This window comes from Amblyraja radiata, chromosome 7 (assembly GCF_010909765.2).
Source record: "Amblyraja radiata isolate CabotCenter1 chromosome 7, sAmbRad1.1.pri, whole genome shotgun sequence".
NCBI classification, from domain to species: Eukaryota; Metazoa; Chordata; class Chondrichthyes; order Rajiformes; family Rajidae; genus Amblyraja; species Amblyraja radiata.
The window spans coordinates 9,815,391-9,837,802 of NC_045962.1; the positions used below are offsets into that span (position 1 = coordinate 9,815,391).

The 22,412-nt window shown below is 43.3% G+C and overlaps 1 protein-coding gene across 5 annotated transcripts in view; it reads right to left on the reverse strand.

The window, feature by feature from the left end:
* The window catches only part of znf148 (zinc finger protein 148), a 60,175-nt gene that overhangs the window by 18,831 nt on the left and 18,932 nt on the right, over positions 1-22,412 (reverse strand). For 4 of the 5 annotated variants that reach the window (XM_033023683.1, XM_033023681.1, XM_033023680.1 and 1 more), the window contains 3 exons: positions 6,727-7,073; positions 2,190-2,336; positions 1,241-1,364 (listed from right to left, as the gene is read on the reverse strand). In XM_033023683.1, coding sequence (XP_032879574.1) covers positions 1,241-1,364; positions 2,190-2,336; positions 6,727-7,047 — 592 coding nt within the window. In that variant the 5' untranslated portion in view covers positions 7,048-7,073. The remainder of the gene's footprint in view (positions 1-1,240; positions 1,365-2,189; positions 2,337-6,726; positions 7,074-22,412) is intronic. The other variant, XM_033023682.1, reaches the window with a different exon arrangement.

The window sequence follows — 22,412 nt, forward strand, 5'->3', positions numbered from 1 at the left end:
TTATTGTTTTGTCCTGTCGAGAGTTTAGTTTGTAGCGGGTTTTTAAATGTGTATGTGTGGGGGGTGGGGGGTGGGTGGGAGAAACTTTTAAATCTCTTCCCTGCATGGAGACCCGACCTTTTCCCTGTCGGATCTCCGTTGCCGTTGGGGCCTAGCGCCGTGGAGCGGCCTCCAACCTGAACGACCTGGAGGCTCAAGTCACGGAGCCTGTGGAGCTGTGGAGCAGTGGAGCTGCGGACCTACCTCCGTGGAGCTGTGGAGCTGCGGAGCTGTGGACCTACCTCCGTGGAGCTGGCCAGCTTCGGAGCGTGGAGAGCTGCGGTGGCGCGCTGCTGCGACCCGACTCCGGTGGATGGTGACACCGGGAGCTCGCGGGTCCCCGGTGGGAGACTGCTTTGCAGGGCACCGGCAACGGCGACTTCTCCCGCCCGAATTGCGGGGTTGAGAGTGACCTGGAGGGGGGCCTTACAACGCCCGGCTCGGCTTTAATTTGCCGCAGACTTGCTAGCGCCCGCCGGGGGCTCCAACACCAAGAACCGGGGCAGGGCCTTACATCGCCCGGCGTGGCTTTGAGTGGCCGCGGACTTGCTAGCGCCCGCCGGGGGCTTTGACCTCGACTTCGGGAGAAGAATGGAGAGCAGGGGAGAGACAAGACTTTGCCTTCCATCACAGTGAGGAGGAGACTTACTGTGATGGATGTTTATGTGAATTGTGTTTGTGTGTGTCTTGGTTCTTTTCTTGTATGGCTGCAGAAACCAAATTTCGTTTGAACCTCATGTGAGGTTCAAATGACAAATAAAAGGTATTGTATTGTATTGTATGTGTCGATGGGAAAATCGCGGATGAAGAGCAACCAGCAAATTCCGGTCTCCCTTATTCATCAGGAGGCTGAACTCAGTGGCAACTCCATGGGATACCCGGAATTTTCCCCAGCAAGTTTTGGTCCATTATGCATGGATGTTAGGGTGAGAATTCAAGCAGTTCAGAAGCATACAATAAAACAAACATTAAATAAAAAATTTAGTTGCAATGAGTCATACTTTAGGAAGCAATAGCAAAAAAACAAAAAAATAGGAATTCAATTAATCATAAATTTATTAATATTATGGGTTTCATGTGCTAGATACTGTTAACCCGCCGCATCTTTAATGATACAATATATTTATTTTAAAAGTTGCAGGCATTGATAGAATATCAAAGTGGAGTTCATGAATGGTTTAGCACACAAGACCACCCATACCTGTATGAATGAAGACATGCCTTTGTAAATGATAGTTGGTACGGAAAGCAGCATTGCAGTGCTCACAGATATGAGATTTCAGGCATTTAAGTCCTAATGATCCATCTTCATTTATTGTTAGAATCTGAACAAATGCAATTCCAAAAACAGATTGCATTAGACATGTTTCCCCAAATGCTTTCAAATCTAACCACAGATAGTTTACCAAAATCTGTTCTACACAGATTCTACAGATATAAGTGATCACAATTAAAACTGATGAAGTTTGCACATGACATTGAGATCCCGCCAATAAACAAATGGAAACCAGGATACCCCAGTGCTGGATGGAAGTGTTACCCAAGAGAGATTAAATTCTATCATTAAGAGTTATCAACCAGAGTATTACAGATTACCAAATAAATATTCAACATTGAATATTCTTACAAACTCTTTAGAATAAACTGTTTGGAGCTCTTTCCAAAAACTGACAGAATATGTATTACTTTTGAATTTAGGAACCTCAGGAACCAGAGCCCTTCACTCTTACAGAGCCACGTGGCAATCACAGTGTAATCCCCAATAAACCACATCTCCATTCATAATCCCCATTCACAGTGACAACACTCAGCACAATTCACACGATGGCCAAGAGGAGGAGCCCTGTTTCATTTATCAGCTTCCTTCCTCAATGATACTGTGACCAATTACATCTGTTCCTTGTTCTATTTCCTCAGGTAATAACCTCTCTAAACTTGCTCACCTTCTCAACATTTGTTTATTTTGATCATTTGATAGTTTGTAGGCTCCATCTGACATTCTGTCTACCTTTTCTGCTGCAGGGAAGTTTGTACAAAGACATATACTTGGATTCTACCACACGAACCACTGCGTTCCTGACGCACCGTCTTCTCGCACGTCTGAAAGTTGACCTCCAGAGGCCCAATTCTGTACAATTTGGATTAGTTACCTTGGAAGGAGATCGCTGCTTTCTTTTCTTTTTCTTTTGCAAATCTATAGGTTCTTGTAGTTGCACTTTATCCTTCCTCAGCTGGTCACCTTCGTCAGCGTACTGGACTTCCTGCTTTACATTTACCTTTGCAACGACAAAGTGGTACTGAAATAAATTAAATTCAAACCCAGGTGACGCAGCACACCTTTCCAGCGACACTGCTGTGCGGCAATGCCAAGTTCTACAACATAGACTTCATTACAGAAACAATGGAACATTAACGCAAGAAATCAGTGGATGGGAAGAACTGAAACACTATGCTGGGCTGCCAGGTTGCACTGAACTGATCTCGACTTCTGTTCCACATCCTTGCCATTACCCCAGAATCATGCTTCAAGCAACTATACACCGTGTTAGCTTTTGACTCACATAGCAAGGCACAATACTTAACATATCACAGTACCGCAAACCTGGTCCATTGCTGATAAAATACTTGAATTGATAATAAATGGTATAAATCACCTTATCAAAACTGTCCAGGAATCGTTACAATATTAGTTCAAGGAAAGAGTTAACAATCTGATTCCAAGTACAATATTTGACAGATATTGACTGATAAGTTCGGTAACGTTGATTTCTAACACTGGTCAGCTCACCTTATATTTTACTCCATTCAGAATCGTTTGAGCAGATTCCCTTGGCACTGCAATAGTTCACCACCAGAGGGCACCATATGATGGCTGCCTCGCCAACAGTCTGTCTCATCCTTTTCCTTCTTGTGTTTTTAGTTTGTTGTAAAATGTATGTTTTAGTTTATCTTTAGTTTTGTATTCTGTGGGGGGTGGGGGAATTTAAAAAAATCTCTTTCCTCGACTGAGATGTGACTTTTTCCGTGTTGTATCTCTGTCTGCACTACGGCCTAAAATCGTGGTGCTGGCTGCTTCTTGCTGGGACCTCGGGCGCTCCAACCATGGGAGCCTGCGGACTTAACATCATGAGCTGGCGATCCCTTTGCCAGGGATCGACCTCGGAGTTCCAACCACGGGAGTCTGCGGACTTTAACATTGTGGAGATCGCAGTCCCTGTTTGGAGACTAATTTCGGGAGCTCCAAGCCGCAGGAGCTTCGACCGCCCCGACGTGAGAGCTTCAATCGCCCCGACTGCGGATGGTTCAACTCCCCCAACCACGGGAGAAAAGGAGGAAAGAAGATGAGACTTTATTGCCTTCCATCACAATGGGGAATGGGGAGGAGCCGCTGTGGTGGATGTCTATGTTAATTTTTTATGTAGTTGTGTGTCTTGTTGCTTTTTTGGTATGACTGTATTGCAAACCAAATTCCTCGTATATGTTGCAAAACATACTTGGCTAATAAATTCTGATTATAGAAACATAGAAAATAGGTGCAGGAGGAGGCCATTCGGGCCAGCACCGCCATTCATTGTGATCATGGCTGATCGTCCCCAATCAATAACTCGTGCCTGCTATATCCCTTGATTCCACTCGCCCTTAGAGCTCGATCTAACTCTCTCTTAAATCCATCCAGTGATTTGGCCTCCACTGCCCTCTTTGTCAGGGAATTCCACAAATTCACAACTCTCTGGGTGAAAATATTTTTTCTCACCTCAGTCTTAAATGGCCTCCCCTTTATTCTAAGACTCGCCCAACATTGGGAACATTTTTGATTATGATTATGAACTGATTATGAGTGCAGTCAGCTAAAACCAGCTTGGGACTTTCGCCTTTGTGTGGGAATACTGATTTTGCTAGCAGTTATGCTTGGGAGAAATGCCAATTTCTATATCAAATTTCACAATGGCAGCATTCATTCATAAACATGCTGAACCAAATATCTTGACCAAGGCACACCACCCAGTCTTCCAGGCTTGGATGCATTGCCATAACTTGCGACCTGGAGTAACCTTGGCTCCAGCAGCAAATGTCTGATCACTGACTTCTAGTGTACTCAGAAATCCTATCTCAAATCACCCAGAGCCTCATCAGCCTGTAAACCACCAGGCAGAGCTTTGGCTGTAGGTCATTTCACTGCAACCGAGACAGGCAAGAACTTTAGTTAAAAGTTAAAAATCAAATGCATTAAATTAAATGCATTAAACAAATTAGATTGTCAGAAATATGGCCTCCCCTTTGCTTTAGATCTGCTCTACAATCAAGAAATCAAGTCATGTTGACATGTTGGCGTGGGCAAATTGGGCCAAAGCCTGTTTCCACACTGGATCACTCTATGACGCCAAGTCATTGAAATCAAGGCATTCTGCATCATGGCACACGTTCTGAAAAGCAATACCCTGGTGCAAACGCAGAACGCAGCAAGTGTATTGAGGCACACATCAATAAGTGCGTAAATTCTGATTTTGCTACCACTTAAATGGAGAATGAAACAGTTCAACCAACAAAAGCTGGCTGGTTACCTTCAGAGGCATTTTTGTTTGAAATTTATCTCGTAGAAGAAACATTTACGGAATGGCTCTCCCACGACTGTTCATCAAGGGCTCCATTGAAGATTACCCAAAGTTTTGGTGTGCACTTTATCTTTTAATAGCCAATCTACAGTGGATTGTTGTAACTCATCCAAGCAAAGGTTTTTAATGGTTTCTTATTCAAGGAAGTCAATAGTACCCTCTCACTTATTAGTTCTCAGTTTAGTTCAACAATTTCTAGGTGCTATTGGAGACACTCTGTGGATGCTAGCACACACATAATGATCCATGTTGGGTGAAGAAAATGGCTAGTGTGATTATACTGCCTGAAGTCTCATTAACTCCATCTACAGCTCTTCCAATGCTTTCCTGCACAGCTATGTATTGTTAATCTAACACAAACTGCTCATAACCTGACCCTTTCACTCTCCCATCACTTCCAAGTTCACTGAACTGCATTGGGCTAATTATAAAATTCCTTCCACTGTCTCTCCACTCTATTGCAAAAGCCTGTTTCAGACCTGTAAACCTCTAATTACAGCCACTTTTGACTTATGTTGGTAGTTGATACATCCTCAACAGTTCTGTGCCACTAACAGTTTTTGTGCAATGTGCTTCCTAAATTTCTCCTTAAATGTAACTCTTTATCCCTGAAAAACACTGATAATATTGCACAGCACACCCCACCAAACCCTGTGCATCCTTCTTGGAAGTCCGATGCCCAGAATTGAACACACTCCATCCAGGGATCTCTACAAGAGTTGGGATGTTGTTCCAATTCCACCCGTTTAAATGGAAAGGAAACGGCAGCACTCCAGCTTCGCTTTCACTGCCGCTTGCGGAGAGCACGTTATACTTCGGATTTGGTGGCACACTAATTTATTCTTGAATTTAATCCTAAAACCACACAATGATCTCAATGTAGGACCAAACTGGCTACAGCTAACAGTGCTTAGCTTTTGTTTAATTTTGGAGATACAGCATGGAAACAGGTCCCTCGGCCCATCGTCCACGCCAATCAGCGATCACCTGTACACTAGCACTATCCAACACACTAGGGACAATTATGCCAAAGCCAATTAACCTACAAACCTGCATGTCTTTGGAGTGTAGGAGGAAACCGGAGCATCTGGGGAAATCCCACTCGTTCACAGGGAGAACGTGCAAACTCTGTGCAGATAGCACCCATTGTTGGGATCGAACCTAGGTTTCCGGCGCTGTAAAGCAGCAACTCTACCGTTGTGCCACCCACTTAAATCACAACCACTAAATATTTATTTAATGCAGAAAATTATACAGATAATACCTGAGAAAGCATCAGTACTTAAATAAAAGGAAGTCAGTTGCATGTTGTAAATAATTTTGTTAAATTGTACCAAATGCAAACACAACCAGTCATTTACTAACAAAAGGGTACAACACACAATCATCCATTAAACTGCCCATTTCACCCCATCCCTGAAGTATCACTTTCTCCACGAGAGATCAGGAATCTTTCACAGGCCCTGATAGCCAATCGGCAAAATCCAAACAGGACGGTTCAAATTAAAGCTGTATGTGACCCAAGATAAATAAAAAACACCAACTTTCCTTGTAGATTCTAATCACTTTCTATAGAAAGGATCCTCTGGTAAGCATCCACTCACTGGGTAGTGACGCTAATACACACGATGCCATATGTTAACGTGCCCTGGTACTTTGCTTCCAATCCAGTACCATTGCAAAAACATTGTTAAAAACCATGAAAAAAATCAGTCTGTATCATGCAGGCGGTACCAAAATCTCTGGTCAAATTACAGTATTTAATATAACAATATAACAAAAATAATTATATTTTTGTCTTAAATACACAAACGTCAGGATTTAACACGAACTTTAGACTTTTTACAGTTCTGCAGGAGACGCCCCACCTGCGGTGGGAGGAAATACCGTAACTCTTGGTGCTTGGTTTCAATGACTGGAACAGGCTGGCCAATATTCTGCCTAGCAGAATAAGACAAAACCAACGGTGAAGTCTTGACTCCCACTGCAAGAATGCAGTTTGGTTAAGTGGCATAATTATCCACCTGCTTGTATGAAAATAGATCAATTAAGCCAAATGGCACTGCCTACTCACATTTAGCTCATACGTTAACTCCTGAGGGAGCCTTTCATGGCCATCGTGTTCATCATCATTTTTCACTGTCTCTTCGTGGATCATTAGCTCATCGTGTGAAATTAGTTCTTCCTGTGGGAGGGCACTTTGCTGTAAAACAGTTTCTTGGAGAATTTCTTCATGAGAGATCTCCCTCTCTTCTAACACGGTTTCCTGTGCTTCAATATGTACAGAAGACTGACCAGAAATGCTGCCCACCACAACCTGCGGTCTGGAAGACTGCATTTCATTTATACTGCTGCATTTAAGAAAGATTCGATTGAGTTTGTCTTCAAGATTCATTCTTCAGTGGAATTGTTTTGTTAATTCTGGAAAAAGAAAACAGAGTACACAGTTGGAATAAATGCAGGGGGAACATGGAAACTGGTCCTTCAGCCAAACTCGCGGCTCCATGCCACAATGTAATAACTGGTCATATTTCACGAAACTACAACATGCATAGTTGCACTGGAGCAATTCTCTCCTGTATTTCAAGAATGCATGAAAACCATCCCATTTAAAAATAAAAATCACTTGGCACCAATGTGTCTAATGATACTATGCAATTCATTCAATTTCATCCAGAGGGCAGCAGGTATATGGAACGAGTTGTGAAAGGAAGTCGTAAGGTTACATACAATAACTACATTTCAAGAAGATGTCTGGACAGGTGCATGGATAGGAACGGTCAAGAGGGATAGGGGGAAAATATGACCAGCCCAGAACGACAACCTGAGTTAGCATGGATGAGTTGGCACAGAAGGTCGGTTTCCAAGCTGTATAATTTTTTTACTCTCTAAAAGTCATAGAAAAAAAACGTTCTATGAGCTAATGTGCCTCTGAACATTTATTGCTCCTGTTCCTGTGTGTTATTTTATTTATTTCCACAAACACCACTGCCAACTGCACCCTGCCCCAAATGCAGTTTCAAAAGTCCATAGTTACTCCATATGCATGCACTAGCATTGCAGCCATCAGACTCACAGGCAAAGGTTTGCATCTTACTGGATAACTATGCTGAACATTGTCTGGTGTGGCTTCATGGTCACACACTGGCTCTGCTATACCTTCTGCAAATGCAGGCAGTGGGCTGAAACAATGTAAAGTGTTTTGCTTTTTTGGGGCATTAGTCTCAACCTGTTGAGTTGTCCGTTTTCCTAAACTCTTCTGAAATCCTTTTGTACAGTCAATCTCCAGTGGCCCCCTACTGTAATTATCGTCCAGTTGCTTGTGTCAACACCTACTATCCTCATACGTGACAGAACCTGCCAAAGATATGTATATCTACCCACACAGTAAAAATGTCCACACCTGTATCTCATTTGATGGCACCCCCCCCCATTCTACAATTCTCATGTTACATTCATTGTCTTCATTAATATTCCACACAGGTGGAACTGCCACCATTTTAACAAATGGCATTATCAAATTATAGCAACAGTCATTAATCCAGTGCATGGACTTCAGTGATGCCAGACAGGAAGATTTTCTCAACTATTGGATATTATTCCTATGAACTTCTTAATGCTGGTGGAAATCATGTATCTTTAAATTACAAAGTTGGATCACGAGTGGGAGCTAGACGGAGAATAAAACTAACACGAGAACTGCATCTTGTTCACAGCTATTGCTCAAACTTTGCTCTTGCACGCTACCAGTAAATGGTAGAAGATCATGAACAACCAAAGCCTATATGTCAATTACTTCGCTGCAGTTTCAGGTTTGTTGAGTGGAAACTGACTTGTTCATATGCATGCATGATAAGAGTAGCAATACTTGCAATAAAAAAAGTAAATTCTAGAAAAGGATAAAGTCTTGCACTGCAAGATTACTGTTTCTTTAGCTTACGTCTTGTTCTATCTCGTTCAGCTCCTACAAATGCAACTTATGCATCCATGTTGATCATTTTCCCTAACTTAATTCTGCTCAGTGTCCGATTTCCTCTAGCAAACCAAGGTGCTGTATTAGCTAAAGAGCATCATATAAACATATTCACTCATTTTGGCAAATGAAACATATTGTAACAGGTAAACTTGGCACAAGGGATCAACATTAAAGACGTAGACACAAGTAACTGCAGATGCTGGTTTGCACAAAAGGACACAAAGTGCAAGAGTAACTCAGCTGGTCAGGCAGCATCACTGGAGAACATGGATAGGTGACGTTTCAGGTCGCAATCCTTCATTAGACATTCAAGGCCTTTGTTCTACTTGTACCTAAATGAATGTCTTGCGCTACGAGGAGCAGATGGCCACCGGGGCATATCTCAGTAGTGGGTTGCATTGGTGGGGAAACTCCAAATCACTATTTCATACTTTACATTGGCATTAGAAGTTCAAGAGCAACACAACACCAAAGGCAATGGAATTAATGATGAACTAGTATAGGATCGTAGGGGATCCAGGAAGATTCCTGGATACAGAATTGGCTTCATGGAAAAAAGCAGAGGGTGATGATGGAAGATGAGTTGTCACACTGGAGGCGTGTAAATGGTGGTTTGTTTCACGTATCAGTCTGGGCCCATTGCTGTTTGTGGTTTATATCAACAATTTGGATGAGAATATACAAGGCATGATTAGTATGTTTGCAGATGACACTAAAGTGTAGGTGGCATTGTAGATAGCGATGATGGTTATCAAAAATTACAACAGGATTTTGATCAGCTGAGGAAAAGTTAATCGAGTTTAAAGCAGATAAGTGTGAAAAGTTGCATTTTGGGACGTTAAACCAGGACAGGACCTTCACAGTGAATGGTAGAACCCTGGGAAGTGTTGTAGAGCAGAGGGATCTATGAGTACGTTCCCTGAAAGTGGTATCACAGGTAGATAAAAAAGGCTTTTAAGGTACATTGGCCTCAGTCAGTCAGGATATTGAGTATAAAGTTGGGATGTTAGGTTACAGGTATACAAGATGTTGGTGAGGTCGCAGTTAGAGTACTGTGTCCTTTTAGTCACCCTGCTAAAGGAAGGATGTCATTAATCTGAAAAGAGCGCAGAGAAGATTTACGAGGATGTTGCCAGGAGAGGTTGAACTTTTGGGAGAGGATGGGAAGGCTAAGACTTTATTCCCTGGAGCACAGGAGACTGAGGGGTGATCTTACATAGGTGTATGAAATTATGAGGGAAATAGATAGGGTGATGCAGTCTTTTACCCAGCATAGGGGAATCAAAAATCAGAGGATATAGGTTCAAGATGAGAATGGCTGAATTTAATATGAACCTAACCGGCAGCATTTTCACTCAGAGGGTGGTAAATCTTCTCTGCGCCCTTAGGAGTTAAGGCAGATATTATAGCAGCAATTAAGAGGCTCTTGGACAGGTACCTGGATAGCAAAGATTGAGGGATATGGGCAAAACACAGGAAAATGGGACTAGCATAATGGAACATTTGGTCGTCGTGGACGAGTTGGGCCGAAGGGCCTGCTATCGTGCTCTATGACTCGCATAAATGGGTGGTTGATGGTCAGTGTGGACTAGTTGGGCTGAAGGGCCTGTTTCTGTGCTTATCGAGCTATGCCCATGACTCAAACTCACTTATGTGACCACAGCACACACTTATATCACACAGCACGGACATTACTGTTAGGATCTCATGATTTTCATCTGCGACCAGCAGTGAACCAGTGCATTATAGAGTTGTCATGGACAAGGGAGCATGCCAACTGTATTATTTTAGTTTTTACTGTCACAGGCAAAATTCCAGCTTGCAACTAAACACAAGTAACAAGATTAAGATGGTACGTATGTTTTACACACACTGGGCTTAGACATCCACAGGAACATAAATGAAAACTAACTAACAAACAACTTTCCACTGCCCATCTCAGGGCTGAATAAACACATTGGTGAACTCAGGATCTGAAAGTGTTGATGGTAGAATGGAAATTTGAACTTCACTCGTAGCCTATATCAGCGGCCTCTGCAGTCCGTTTGTCTTTTATTTTATTTTCTGTCCCGTTTTAATGTGGTTTTGATAAATTTATGGATGGGGGGGGGGTGGTGTGTGTGTGCGTGCGTGTGTGTCTGTGTCGGGGGGGGGGTAAACTTTTAAAATCTTTCCCCTGCACGGAGAGCCTGGCCTTTTCCCTGTCGGGTCTCCGTTGTCGTTGGGGCTCTAACGTGGAGCGGCCTCCAGCAGGAACGTCCTGGGGCTCCAGTCACGGAGCTGCGCAGCTACTCAGCATCATGGAGCTGGCCGAGTCCGGAGCGGGTGGAGCTGTGGTGGCGCGCTGCTGTGACTCGACCCCCGGAGATTCGGAGGCTCCAACCGCAGGTCTGGCAGACAGTAATATCGGGAGCCCGCGGGTCCCTGGTGGGAGACCGCTTTTCGAGGCTTCTGCAACGGCAACTTCACCCGCCCGAGTCGCGGGGTCGAGGATGACCTGGAGCGGGGCTTTACATCACCGCCCGGCGCGGCTTCAACGGCTGCGGGACTTTGCTAGAGCCCACGGGGGCTCCAACAACAAGACCCGGAGCGTGGCCTTGCATCGCCCGGCGTGGCTTTAATGGCCGCGGAACAATTGTCATCGCCCGCCGGGGGCTTTGACTCTGACATCGGGAGGGGAATGGGGAGTGCAGGGGAGAGATATGTTTTTTTGCCTTCCATCACAGCGAGGAGGAGATGCGCTGTGATGGATGTCTGTGTAAATTGTGTTGTGTCTTGGGTCTTTTTTTTTCCATGTGTGTATGACTGCAGAAACAACATTTCATTTGAGCCTCTATGAGGTTCAAGTGACAAATAAATTGTATTGTGTATTATTGTGTATACTTTACTCAGATAGGCACAGACAAACAAAACAAAACTCATAGATCAGTGGTGATTCTATCGAACTAGTCGGTTTAATAAAGGCCTTTGCAATGCAAGTGTGAGCAAGCTCAAGCTGCTTTAACAAGCTAAAGTAACTGCAAGATTTGTATACGTTCATGACACAATGGTGATGAAGCTGAATTTTAGTTAAAATATAAGAAGATATTAAATTGGCTTCTGGGCTAGCTTACAGCTTATATTTAGTCTCAAATTAGGCTTGCCTCAGGTTTCGGGTGTGTGGGATAATAAATCCTATAACATTGTCTCCCAAGTGAGGAAGTGACAGAGAAAGAAACAGCTAGTCACATCTTTGAAGTAAGATGCCATAAACCAAATGGCCAATGTTTATGAGGGACCAAATGACAGAGCTAGGGTGATCTCTGTGAAGATAAAATGGCCTTATCCAAATAGCCAATGTTTCAGGGAAGTAGAAAGTAGAAAGCAGGGAAGTAGAAAGATAAAATGTCGTAAACCAAATGGCCAATGTTATCTTGTACTATGTAAACAAAAGGCCTTTGATGTGATGCATTCTGTGGAAACCTTTTCCTGTACCTCTGACCATGACTAATGTCTGAAATGTGCTAAGGGGACAAAAAAACCCTATTTAAGGCAATGTAATTCTGTTGTTCAGAGAGGTGAACGGAGGACAGTCAAGTGTCTGTAATGGTCACTTGACTGGAATTCTCGCTCCCTTCCATCGGCCGATGTTAAGTAAAGTTTTGAACTGGTCTACCAAACAGTTTGTGTGGTGTCTGTTTATTAAGAAGCGAACCTGGTTTAGTAGTTAAGAAAGTAGCTTTTTCATTGGCGTAGTTATGCAGGCCTCGCTGGGACCACATCAACGGCTGACTGTGCAAGAGGTTGCAGAGGTTGCCGGGATTGGAAGGGAGATAACTGAGCTCTATCGGCCCCCTTGTCAGACCGACTCCCTAGAAACTCCCGGGAACATCTGTGATCCTTCATCAGACATTGAATTGGTTCCCTGCCGAGGTTCTTAGAAACAGACAAAGGTAAGACCAGTTGGGCTTTATATGTTTTTTTTTTAAGAAGGGATTGTGTATGTATTTTTAAGACAGAATTGTGTATGTATTTTTAAGACAGAATTGTGTATGTATTTTTAAGAAGGACTTGAGCAGTTTCTCTTTCTCTCTCTCTCTGTCTATCTCTCTTTGTTTTCTTTTTTTATCTCTCTCTACTAAGGGCTCATCGGCCTCGTTGAGACATCCGTGATTTGTCGGGTTGAGATACGGGGGTTGAGGTGTGCGTCTGGCTTATTGAGACATCCGAAGAGTTGTCGGATTGAGAAATAAGTGGCGTTGTATATTAAAGAGTTAAGAAGTCTGCCAGGTTGAGAAACGGGGGTCCCAGATAGCGGGTCTGCTTCGTTGAGACACTTGGGGCTTATTTTAAGGGATAAGACGTCTGCCAGGTTGAGAAACGGGGGTCTCGGTTAGCGAGTCGGCTTCGTTGAGACACTTGGGTCGTATATTAAAGAGTTAAAAAGTCAGCCAAATTGAGAAACTGGGGTCTTGAGTAGCGAGTCGGCCTGGTTGATATATTTGGAACAATTCGGGATTAAAAAGTCAGCCAAATTGAGAAACTGGGGTCTCGAGTAGCGAGTCGGCCTGGTTGATATATTTGGAACGATTCGGAATTAAGAAGTCTGTTTTCTTTTTCTTTTTCTCTCTCTTTCTATCCATCTATGGGGAATGCTCTGGATAACAGTCCAACATATGTGTTATTTGAATCCTAAGTATAATAAGAAATTTAGAATGTTAAGTTACAAGTTGACCAAACGGTTAGGGGATGAAGCCTGGCCAGTAGGGGGAACATGGAATGTAGAGACATTTATATGGGAAAGGAAGACAGGAAAGAAATGGAAGAAAGGAATTAAAACATGGGACGCAGACGCAGTGAAGAAGCATGAGGAGAGTATAGAGTTTCAAGTTGGATGGATGTTGCATGTCAGAAGGGGATAGAGTTAAGAAACAAGGATAGAACTCGGAAAGGATGGAACGTATTGCAACTAGAATGCCAGTGGGCAGAGGAACAAGAGGAAATAATTAAAAGACAGACAGGAGGTGAGAAACAGGTGATGGTTAGTAAAAAATAAACCCAGTACTGGTAAATCCTCTGGAGGAGACTTCATGTCTGGCACGACGACCCTATTTGGTAATGAAGATGAGGAGTTAGATAATCTTGGGAGATGTCCACCTCCCTATGTCCTACCAGTAGCAATGGCATCTTTACCTGGGACAGTTCCGTCAGTAATATCCATATACCTCGAAGTTCTGACCTTACAAAGCTCCCCAGGATTGGGAGCACGGGAATGTCTTTCTGTACGTAATTTGCTTGAGGCATTGATGTTACCAGAACAGCTGGTCATTGTTAAATGTACTGCACACACTGGTGCTGGGGACCCTATAGCAAAAGGCAATAAGTTGCTGATAGTGTATCCAAACAATGCAGCCTGTACATCCAAATGCGTAGTGACAGCACGTAAACAGATGCTAGCAAATAGAACGGTCCTGCCAAACATGAAGGAGGTATGTACATTACAGAGGGACGCCTCTCATATATAATAATAACTATGGAAACAAGAGGGCTGTGCCATTGATTCAGCACACCCCGCTTGGACAAGTTGGTGTATTCGATACATTTTTACTCGTCTTACCCATGCTGGTAAGGAGGGAATGATAGGATAACAAAGGAAACGTGGTGGCAGGCCTCTGAATGTAAAATTTGCCAACAAAGTAATCCAGGCAAACTAATTCAAATATACCCTCAGGGGTGACGCCAATGCCATCACGACCGTTTGAATGCATACAGATTGATTTTATTGAAATACCAAGGGCCCAGTGTTATAAATATTGCTTAGTGATTTTAGATTTATTTAGCAGGTGGAGTGAAGCTCTACCAACCACTAATAATACTGCTGAAACTACAGTAACATTGTTGTAATCCCAGGTTTGGCCTACCTACTGCCATAAGTTCAGACAATGGTCTTCATTTTATTGCCACTATTAATAAGGAAAAATGTGCACATTTTAATATTCGACAGCAATTTCACTGTGTACACCACCCACAGGCATCTGGGATGGTGGAAAGAGTCAATGGGGATTGCAAAACAAAATTACCCCGGAGGTAAATCCTTTTTCTGACAGGCAACTGTGTTATAAAAAAATTGGGGATGAAGGGAAATTTGATGGAGAAACGAGGAAAGAGCTAGGGAGACTGAAAAGTCACGGGGAGTCTGACTAATCATGATCTGGATCAATGCCCAATTAGGGTTAGGTAACCAGGATTTTGGTAAACAGAAGTCTTGTCAGAAAAAGGGAAAGTAAATTACAAAGAGACGTCTTTGAAGATGAAATATTATATACTGCTGGTAAAACAATGTTTTTGTATATGTACTGATTGTAAAGCAATGTTTTTTGTATGTGGAATGTGTGAAATTCGAAGCAATGAGCAAAGTTGTGTGTCGCTTTAAGAAGTTTGTCCTTTAAAATGCAAATGGAACAGACAGTTTATGGTGTGCTCCGTTAAGAAACAGGCATGAATGGGGGCGGAGCTATACTCGAATGATAAAATGTGTTGGTTGATTATAAGTCTTTTGAACCAAGTTTTTAAAAAAAGACTCATCCCGATTAAAGTGTTAAATGAGATTGGAAATGTCAAAATTACAGAGAAAAAGAAAATGTATTATTGATTACTGATTCTGAGTGAGTTCTTTTGGGAAAGATTGTTTTGAGATGATAACAGAGGTTGTCTTTTAAAATGCAAATGAAGCAAGATTACTGTTTGGTAAAAGATAAAGTAGATTGGGGAAGAGAACATATTTGGAGAATTTAATATTTAGGTGGAGAGAGCCTCTTCGGATATTATCGAATTAAAGAATAAATTCAAAGGGAAGTGTTAGGAAGGAACTGGAGATGCTGAGAGATCAAAGGAAGACAAAAGTGCTGGAGAAACTCAGCTGGGAACAAGATTCACAACTTTTTATTGATACAGGAAAAGCTGCTGTGTCCACCCCCTGGAGAGTGGGGGGAAGCCACTTACAGGCCCTGGGCAATTAACTAATTATGTATGGACGGCAATTAACCCATGTCTTGCCAGATCTACATTCTCAGGATGGAGGAGCTTTGCTGGAAGCCATAAAAGCTATACGATGATGGTGCTGGGACAAGAAGAATTGAGACTGTGTTGAAAAGAACAACCAAGTGTTGCTAACAACATGAACTGCTGTAAAGATTGAAGATCATCGTCGCTGGATACATTTGATTGACTGTGAACAGTTTGTGGAAACAAGGACGATGGGCTATTGATGCTCCCTGTATTCTGGGGTGGCCCAGCCCACATGGACTGAACTTTCTTCAGACTGGCAAGCTTGTGGACTAACCCACATTTAAAGGATGGTACACACCTCCTTTTAAACAAGATTGAAGTCAAACATGACAAGCGCAGCAAAGATACCCTGACTACAGACAGTAAGAGGTCTGCAAAGGCCAGTTAAATCTACCTGTTTTTGCCACAACCAAGGCACTGGTGTATTTTTAGGAAACAGTATATTTGTGACAGGCATTGTTATGTTGCAAATGCAGTGCCACACAAGAGAAGCATGAACCAGTTACACCAGCACACGGGGAATTCCAAGCGAAGCCGAATAAAGGCTGAGCAATTTTTATGATCCTTTTCCTGTCCTATGGTAGTATATTTGTGTCACGTCCGGGGGAGGTTGGTGGCCATTTAAAATGTTATAGGGACTTGTGGAACGATTGTCCACTATGAAATGATTGTGTTACTAGTGTACTATTAATTTGTCTGATGAGATGCTTATGGTCTTTCGTATGTACTCAGCAAGGACTGTAGTTGTTATCAAAAATTTGATAAAAGGATGGAATGATGAAGCTGAATTTTAGTTAAAATATAAGAAGATATTAAATTGGCTTCTGGGCTAGCTTACAGCTTATATTTAGTCTCAAATTAGGCTTGCCTCAGGTTTCGGGTGTGTGGGATAATAAATCCTATAACATTGTCTCCCAAGTGAGGAAGTGACAGAGAAAGAAACAGCTAGTCACATCTTTGAAGTAAGATGCCATAAACCAAATGGCCAATGTTTATGAGGGACCAAATGACAGAGCTAGGGTGATCTCTGTGAAGATAAAATGGCCTTATCCAAATAGCCAATGTTTCAGGGAAGTAGAAAGTAGAAAGCAGGGAAGTAGAAAGATAAAATGTCGTAAACCAAATGGCCAATGTTATCTTGTACTATGTAAACAAAAGGCCTTTGATGTGATGCATTCTGTGGAAACCTTTTCCTGTACCTCTGACCATGACTAATGTCTGAAATGTGCTAAGGGGACAAAAAAACCCTATTTAAGGCAATGTAATTCTGTTGTTCAGAGAGGTGAACGGAGGACAGTCAAGTGTCTGTAATGGTCACTTGACTGGAATTCTCGCTCCCTTCCATCGGCCGATGTTAAGTAAAGTTTTGAACTGGTCTACCAAACAGTTTGTGTGGTGTCTGTTTATTAAGAAGCGAACCTGGTTTAGTAGTTAAGAAAGTAGCTTTTTCAATGGTTACTTGTGGAGTTAGAATAAACCAACATTAATCAATGTCTCTGTAAACTTTCATCTTTGTCTTTCCCCAGAATTCACTTTAATCTTACGTTTCCTGTTATTTTCACTCTCCCACTATATATCTAACATGTAGATACCATAAATGTCAAGATCCCTACAGGGAGTTTTTGATGCAATTGCTAAATGGGGTCCCCTTCCAAAAACAGGTGTTGGTTAACCTTTGACAGACTTGCCTGCTGAACACAATAACAAAGAGCAGCTGTAACCTCAAGATGGCAACAGATAAGAACCTAGCCAGAACTGTGGAGGACTATCCTCCCCCCAAGAGATAAAGAAACCTGCTTTACAGCAGAATGTCAGCTTTAGCCATTCTGACTACATTCTTGGCCATTTTTCCCACCATGCTCCCCAGTATGTGAGCTCCAGGGTTAACCAGACTATAACCTACTCATATTTGACTCCCATAGCTATCCTGACACATCACTGGAAACAAATTATTGACAGACATCTACTACAAACCTACTGACTCCCATAGCTGTCTTGACTACACTTCTTCTCACCCTGCTTCCTGTAAAGACTCTATCCCCTACTCCCAATACCTCCGTCTACGCCGCATCTGCGCCCAGGATAAGGTGTTCCGTACCAGGGCATCGGAGATGTCCTCGTTCTTTAAGAAACGGGGGTTCCCCTCTTCCATTATAGATGAGGCTCCCACTTGGTTCTCCTCGATATCCCACAGCTCCGCTCTTACTCTCCCTCCCCCCATTCATAACAAGGACAGAGTCCCACTTGTCCTCACCTTCCAACCCATCAGCCGTCGCACACAGCATACAATCCTCCGACATTTTCGCCACCTCCAACAGGATCTCACTACTGGCCACATCTTCCCATCTTCACCCCTTTCTGCTTTCCGCAGAGACAGGTCCCTCCGAAACTCCCTGGTCAACTCCTCCCTTCCCACCCAAACCACCCCCTCCCCAGGTACTTTCCCCTGCAACCGCAGGAGATGCAACACCTGTCCCTTTACCTCCCCCCTTCACTCCATCCAAGGACCCAAACAGTTTTTCCAGGTGAGGTAGAGGTTCACTTGCACCTCCTTCAACCTCATCTACTGTATTGCTGTTACAGGTGTCAACTTCTCTACATCGGCGACACCAAGCGCAGGCTCGGCGATCGTTTCACTGAACACCTCCGCTCAGTCTGTCTTAACTTACCTGATCTCCCGGTGTTTAAGAAGGAACTGCAGATGCGGGAAAATCGAAGGTAGACAAAAATGCTGGAGAAACTCAGCGGGTGAGGCAGCATCTATGGAGCGAAGGAAATAGGCGGCGTTTCGGGTCGAGACCCTTCTTCAGCTCAGCACTTCAGCTCCCCCTCCCATTCCCAATCTGACCTTTCTGTCCTGGGCCTCCTCCATTGTCAGAGTGAGGCCCAGCGCAAATTGGAAGATCAGCACCTCGTTTAGGTCGTTCACCATATTTCACTTAGGTAGTTTACACCCCAGCAGTATGAACATTGACGTCTCCAACTTCAAATAGCCCTGGCTTTCTCTCTCCATCCCCTTCCCAGTTCTCCCACTAGTCTTACTGTCTCCGCCTACATTCTATCTTTGTCCCGTCCCCTCCCCTGACATCAGTCTGAAGAAGGGTCTCGACCCGAAACGTCGCCAATTCCTTCTCTCCTGAGATGCTGCCTCGCCCACTGAGTTACCCCAGCATTTTCTGTCTACCTTGTATAACTTACTCATCTTCCTTACAATTCTCAAAATTCACGACAACATGGATGAAAGACAAATTTCAGTTTGCAGTGACCACTTTCTGATAGATCCTACACTCAGTTTGCAGTGATGCCCTGTCTGATAGCTTGGGAACAGCCCCAAGAAATTGCAGAGAATTGTGGACGCAGCCCAGACCATCGCACAAACCAATCTCCCTTCCATTGACTCCATTTATACCTCACTCTGCCTCAGCAAGGCCACCAGTATAATCAAGGACGAGTCACACCCTGGTCACTCCCTCTTCTCCCCTTGGGCAAAGGGTTCAGAAATGTGAAAATGCACACCTCGAGATTCAGGGACAGTTTCTTCCCAGCTGTTATCAGGCAACTGAACCATCCTACCACAACTAGAGAGCAGTCCTGAACTACTATCTACCTCATTGAAGACCCTTGGACTATCTTTGATCGGACTTTACTGGCTTTATCTTGCACTAAATGTTATTCCTTTAACAAGTATCTGTACACTGAATGACGATTGTAATCATGTATTGTCTTTCTGCTGACCGGTTAGCACGGAATAAAAGCTTTTCACTGTACCTTGGTACACGTAACAATAAACAACAGGGTTATGTGCTGTAAGTCAGTGGAGTGGCTTTCACTAAGAAGAAGGCTTAGGAAGCTGAAAGATCTGAAGGTGGATAAGTCACCTGGACTGGATGGATTGCACCCTTGGGTTCTGAAAGAGGTGGCTTTAGAGATTGTGAAAGCATTAGTTGTGATCTTTCACGAATCACTAGAGTCAGGAGGGGTTCCAGATGATTGGCAAGTTGCAAATATTACTGTTGTTCAAGTAGGGAGTGAAGCAGAAGAGTGAAAATTAATAGGCAGATTAGCCTGAAAATGTATATTTAGTATCTGTGCCCATCTAGCCACATCTTGTGCCCAACACTAAAATAAGGTAAGATTTTAGAGTTCATTATAAAGGATGAGGTTTTGTACTTAGAAACTCATGATAAAATAGGCTGGTCAGCATGGTTTTGTGAAAGGTTGCTGGAGTTTAGCAGGATGAGGGAGGACCTCATTGTAACTTACCGAATAGTGAAAGGCCTGGATAGAGTGGATGTGGAGAGTCTAGGACCAGAGACCATTGACTCAGAGCAATAGGACTTTCTTTTAGGAAAGAGATGAGGAGAAATTTATTTAGTCAGAGGGTGGTGAATCTGTGGAATTCTTTGCCACAGAAGGCTGTAGAGGCTGTTAGTGGGTATTTTTTAAGGCATTGATAGATTTTTGATTAGTACAGGTGTCAGAGGTTATGGGGAGAAGGCAAGAGTATGGGGTTAGGAGGGAGAGATGGATCAGCTATGATTGAATGGCGGAGTAGACATGATGGGCTACTCCTATCACCTATGACCTTAATGACCTTTAGAAAGGAGAGTCAGAGGGTGGTGAATCTGTGGAATTCATTGCCACAGAAGGCGACGGAGGCCAGGTCAATAGATATTTTTTACAGTGGATATTGATAGGTTCTTGATTAGTAAGGGCGTCAAGGGTTATGGGGAGAAGGCAGAAGAATGGGGTTGAGGGAAAGATAAATCAGCCATGATTGCATGGGCCGAAGGGCCTAATTCTGCTCCGACAATTTATACACTATTTTGGACAGATAATTCAGATTGGGCATTCTGGAAATCTAACTGCCGCAGCGTGTGTTCTTTGGAAACCTTGGTGAAGCTTAAATCAATATGCTTCTGAGCACAGTTGCAGGGTTCCAAAAGGGGAAGTGTCCACTTTGCTTCCAATGACTCCCCTCAACTTTCCCTACTTTATTCTCTCACTCTTTTGTCATTTAATTCATCCTGCCACCTTGTCTTCTGTACTCTCTTTTCCACTTTCCCCACCAGCACCACAACGTAAAAATCTGTTCAGCACTCACTATTTCAAATTCTGATAAAAGATCAAGCTGAAACATGAACTCTCTTTCTCTTGCCACAGATGCTGCCCAAACCTGTTGAACATTTACAGCATTTTCCACTCATAAAAAAATAATTCAAATAATTCAAGAGTTGGTAAAATAGAATCAAACAGTCCAGATCAAATGTACCACAAGTGAAAAAGTTGTAAATGTATATTTAGTATGTGTGTCCATCTAGCCAAATCTTGTGCCCAACATAAAAATAAGGAATTGAAGATCCTTTCCAACTTGACCATGTCACATCATCCAATGATTATAGAACAAGCACTAGGATAGGTGATGGTCTTGTTTGCATATTTAATGTGCTGCAATGCAAAACTGATAATTTAAATGCTGGATAAAAAGTAACAGTACCACAGACTCAGGTTGCAGTCTAACTCCAGGGCAAAGTCTGTTGACACAGGGGAATTCTCCACATTGTGTAGAAAAATAAATGGTGAATAGTAAATGGTGAAAATATGAAGGCCACCCAAGAACAACACGGGTGTTTTTGACCCTGATCCCCCCCCCCCCCCCCCAAACACACAGCTCTGCTGGGGTTTAAGCTGACCTTAAAACTCAACTGCTCCTTGCACCTATCTGCTCTTCCTCGATACATTACTGACTATATTATGAAGGGCCCCGACCGGAAACATTGTCTGTCCATTCCCTCCTTGGATGCCACCAGACTCACAGAGTTCCTCCCGCACTTTGCGTTTGGGTCACTATGCCTGTGAGGTTACCTTCTCCCTACCTCAAGCTACACTAATTTCCCCATGTCCCAATCCTCACCGATCTCCACTCCAAACCCCACCATCTACCAGCCCCACTGGTTCTCCTCGGCAACTCTCCTGGTCCACCCATTCTGTGCACCATTCCCTTTCCAATCCCATATCCAGGTGGAAGATGGGATATTCAATAGAATTTAGAAAATGTTAATTTGCTTTAAGAACACTGAATAGTTTAGATAGAACATTGTGTGCCAATATATTTAATTTCCGTGAGCACCAGGCAGGCACACCTTGTCTAATACGGCCGTGGCCAGAAAGCCAGCAGACATTCCTCGCCTGTCCCCACCACCTGACCAAAGTGTCCAAGGATGCATCATGCCTGTGGACAAGTGTCTCAGCAGAAGCTGACAAATATGAAATATACTTTTTCCATCTGCCAGCAAATCTATCATGGTGCAGAGAACATTAACAAGGATGTTGCCACGATTCGAAGGTCTGAGCTATAGGGAGAGATTTGAATCTGTTCCCTGGTGCGCAAGAGGATGAGGGGTGATCTTATAGAGGTGTATAGAAACATAGAAACATAGAAAATAGGTGCAGGAGTAGGCCATTCGGCCCTTCGAGCCTGCACCGCCATTCGATATGATCATGGCTGATCATCCAACTCAGTATCCTGTATCTGCCTTCTCTCCATACCCCCTGATACCTTTAGCCACAAGGGCCACATCTAACTCCCTCTTAAATATAGTCAATGAACTGGCCTCAACTACCTTCTGTGGCAGAGAATTCCAGAGATTCACTACTCAAATGTTTTTCTCATCTCGGTCCTAAAAGATTTCCCCCTTATCCTTAAACTGTGACCACTTGTTCTGGACTTCCCCAAC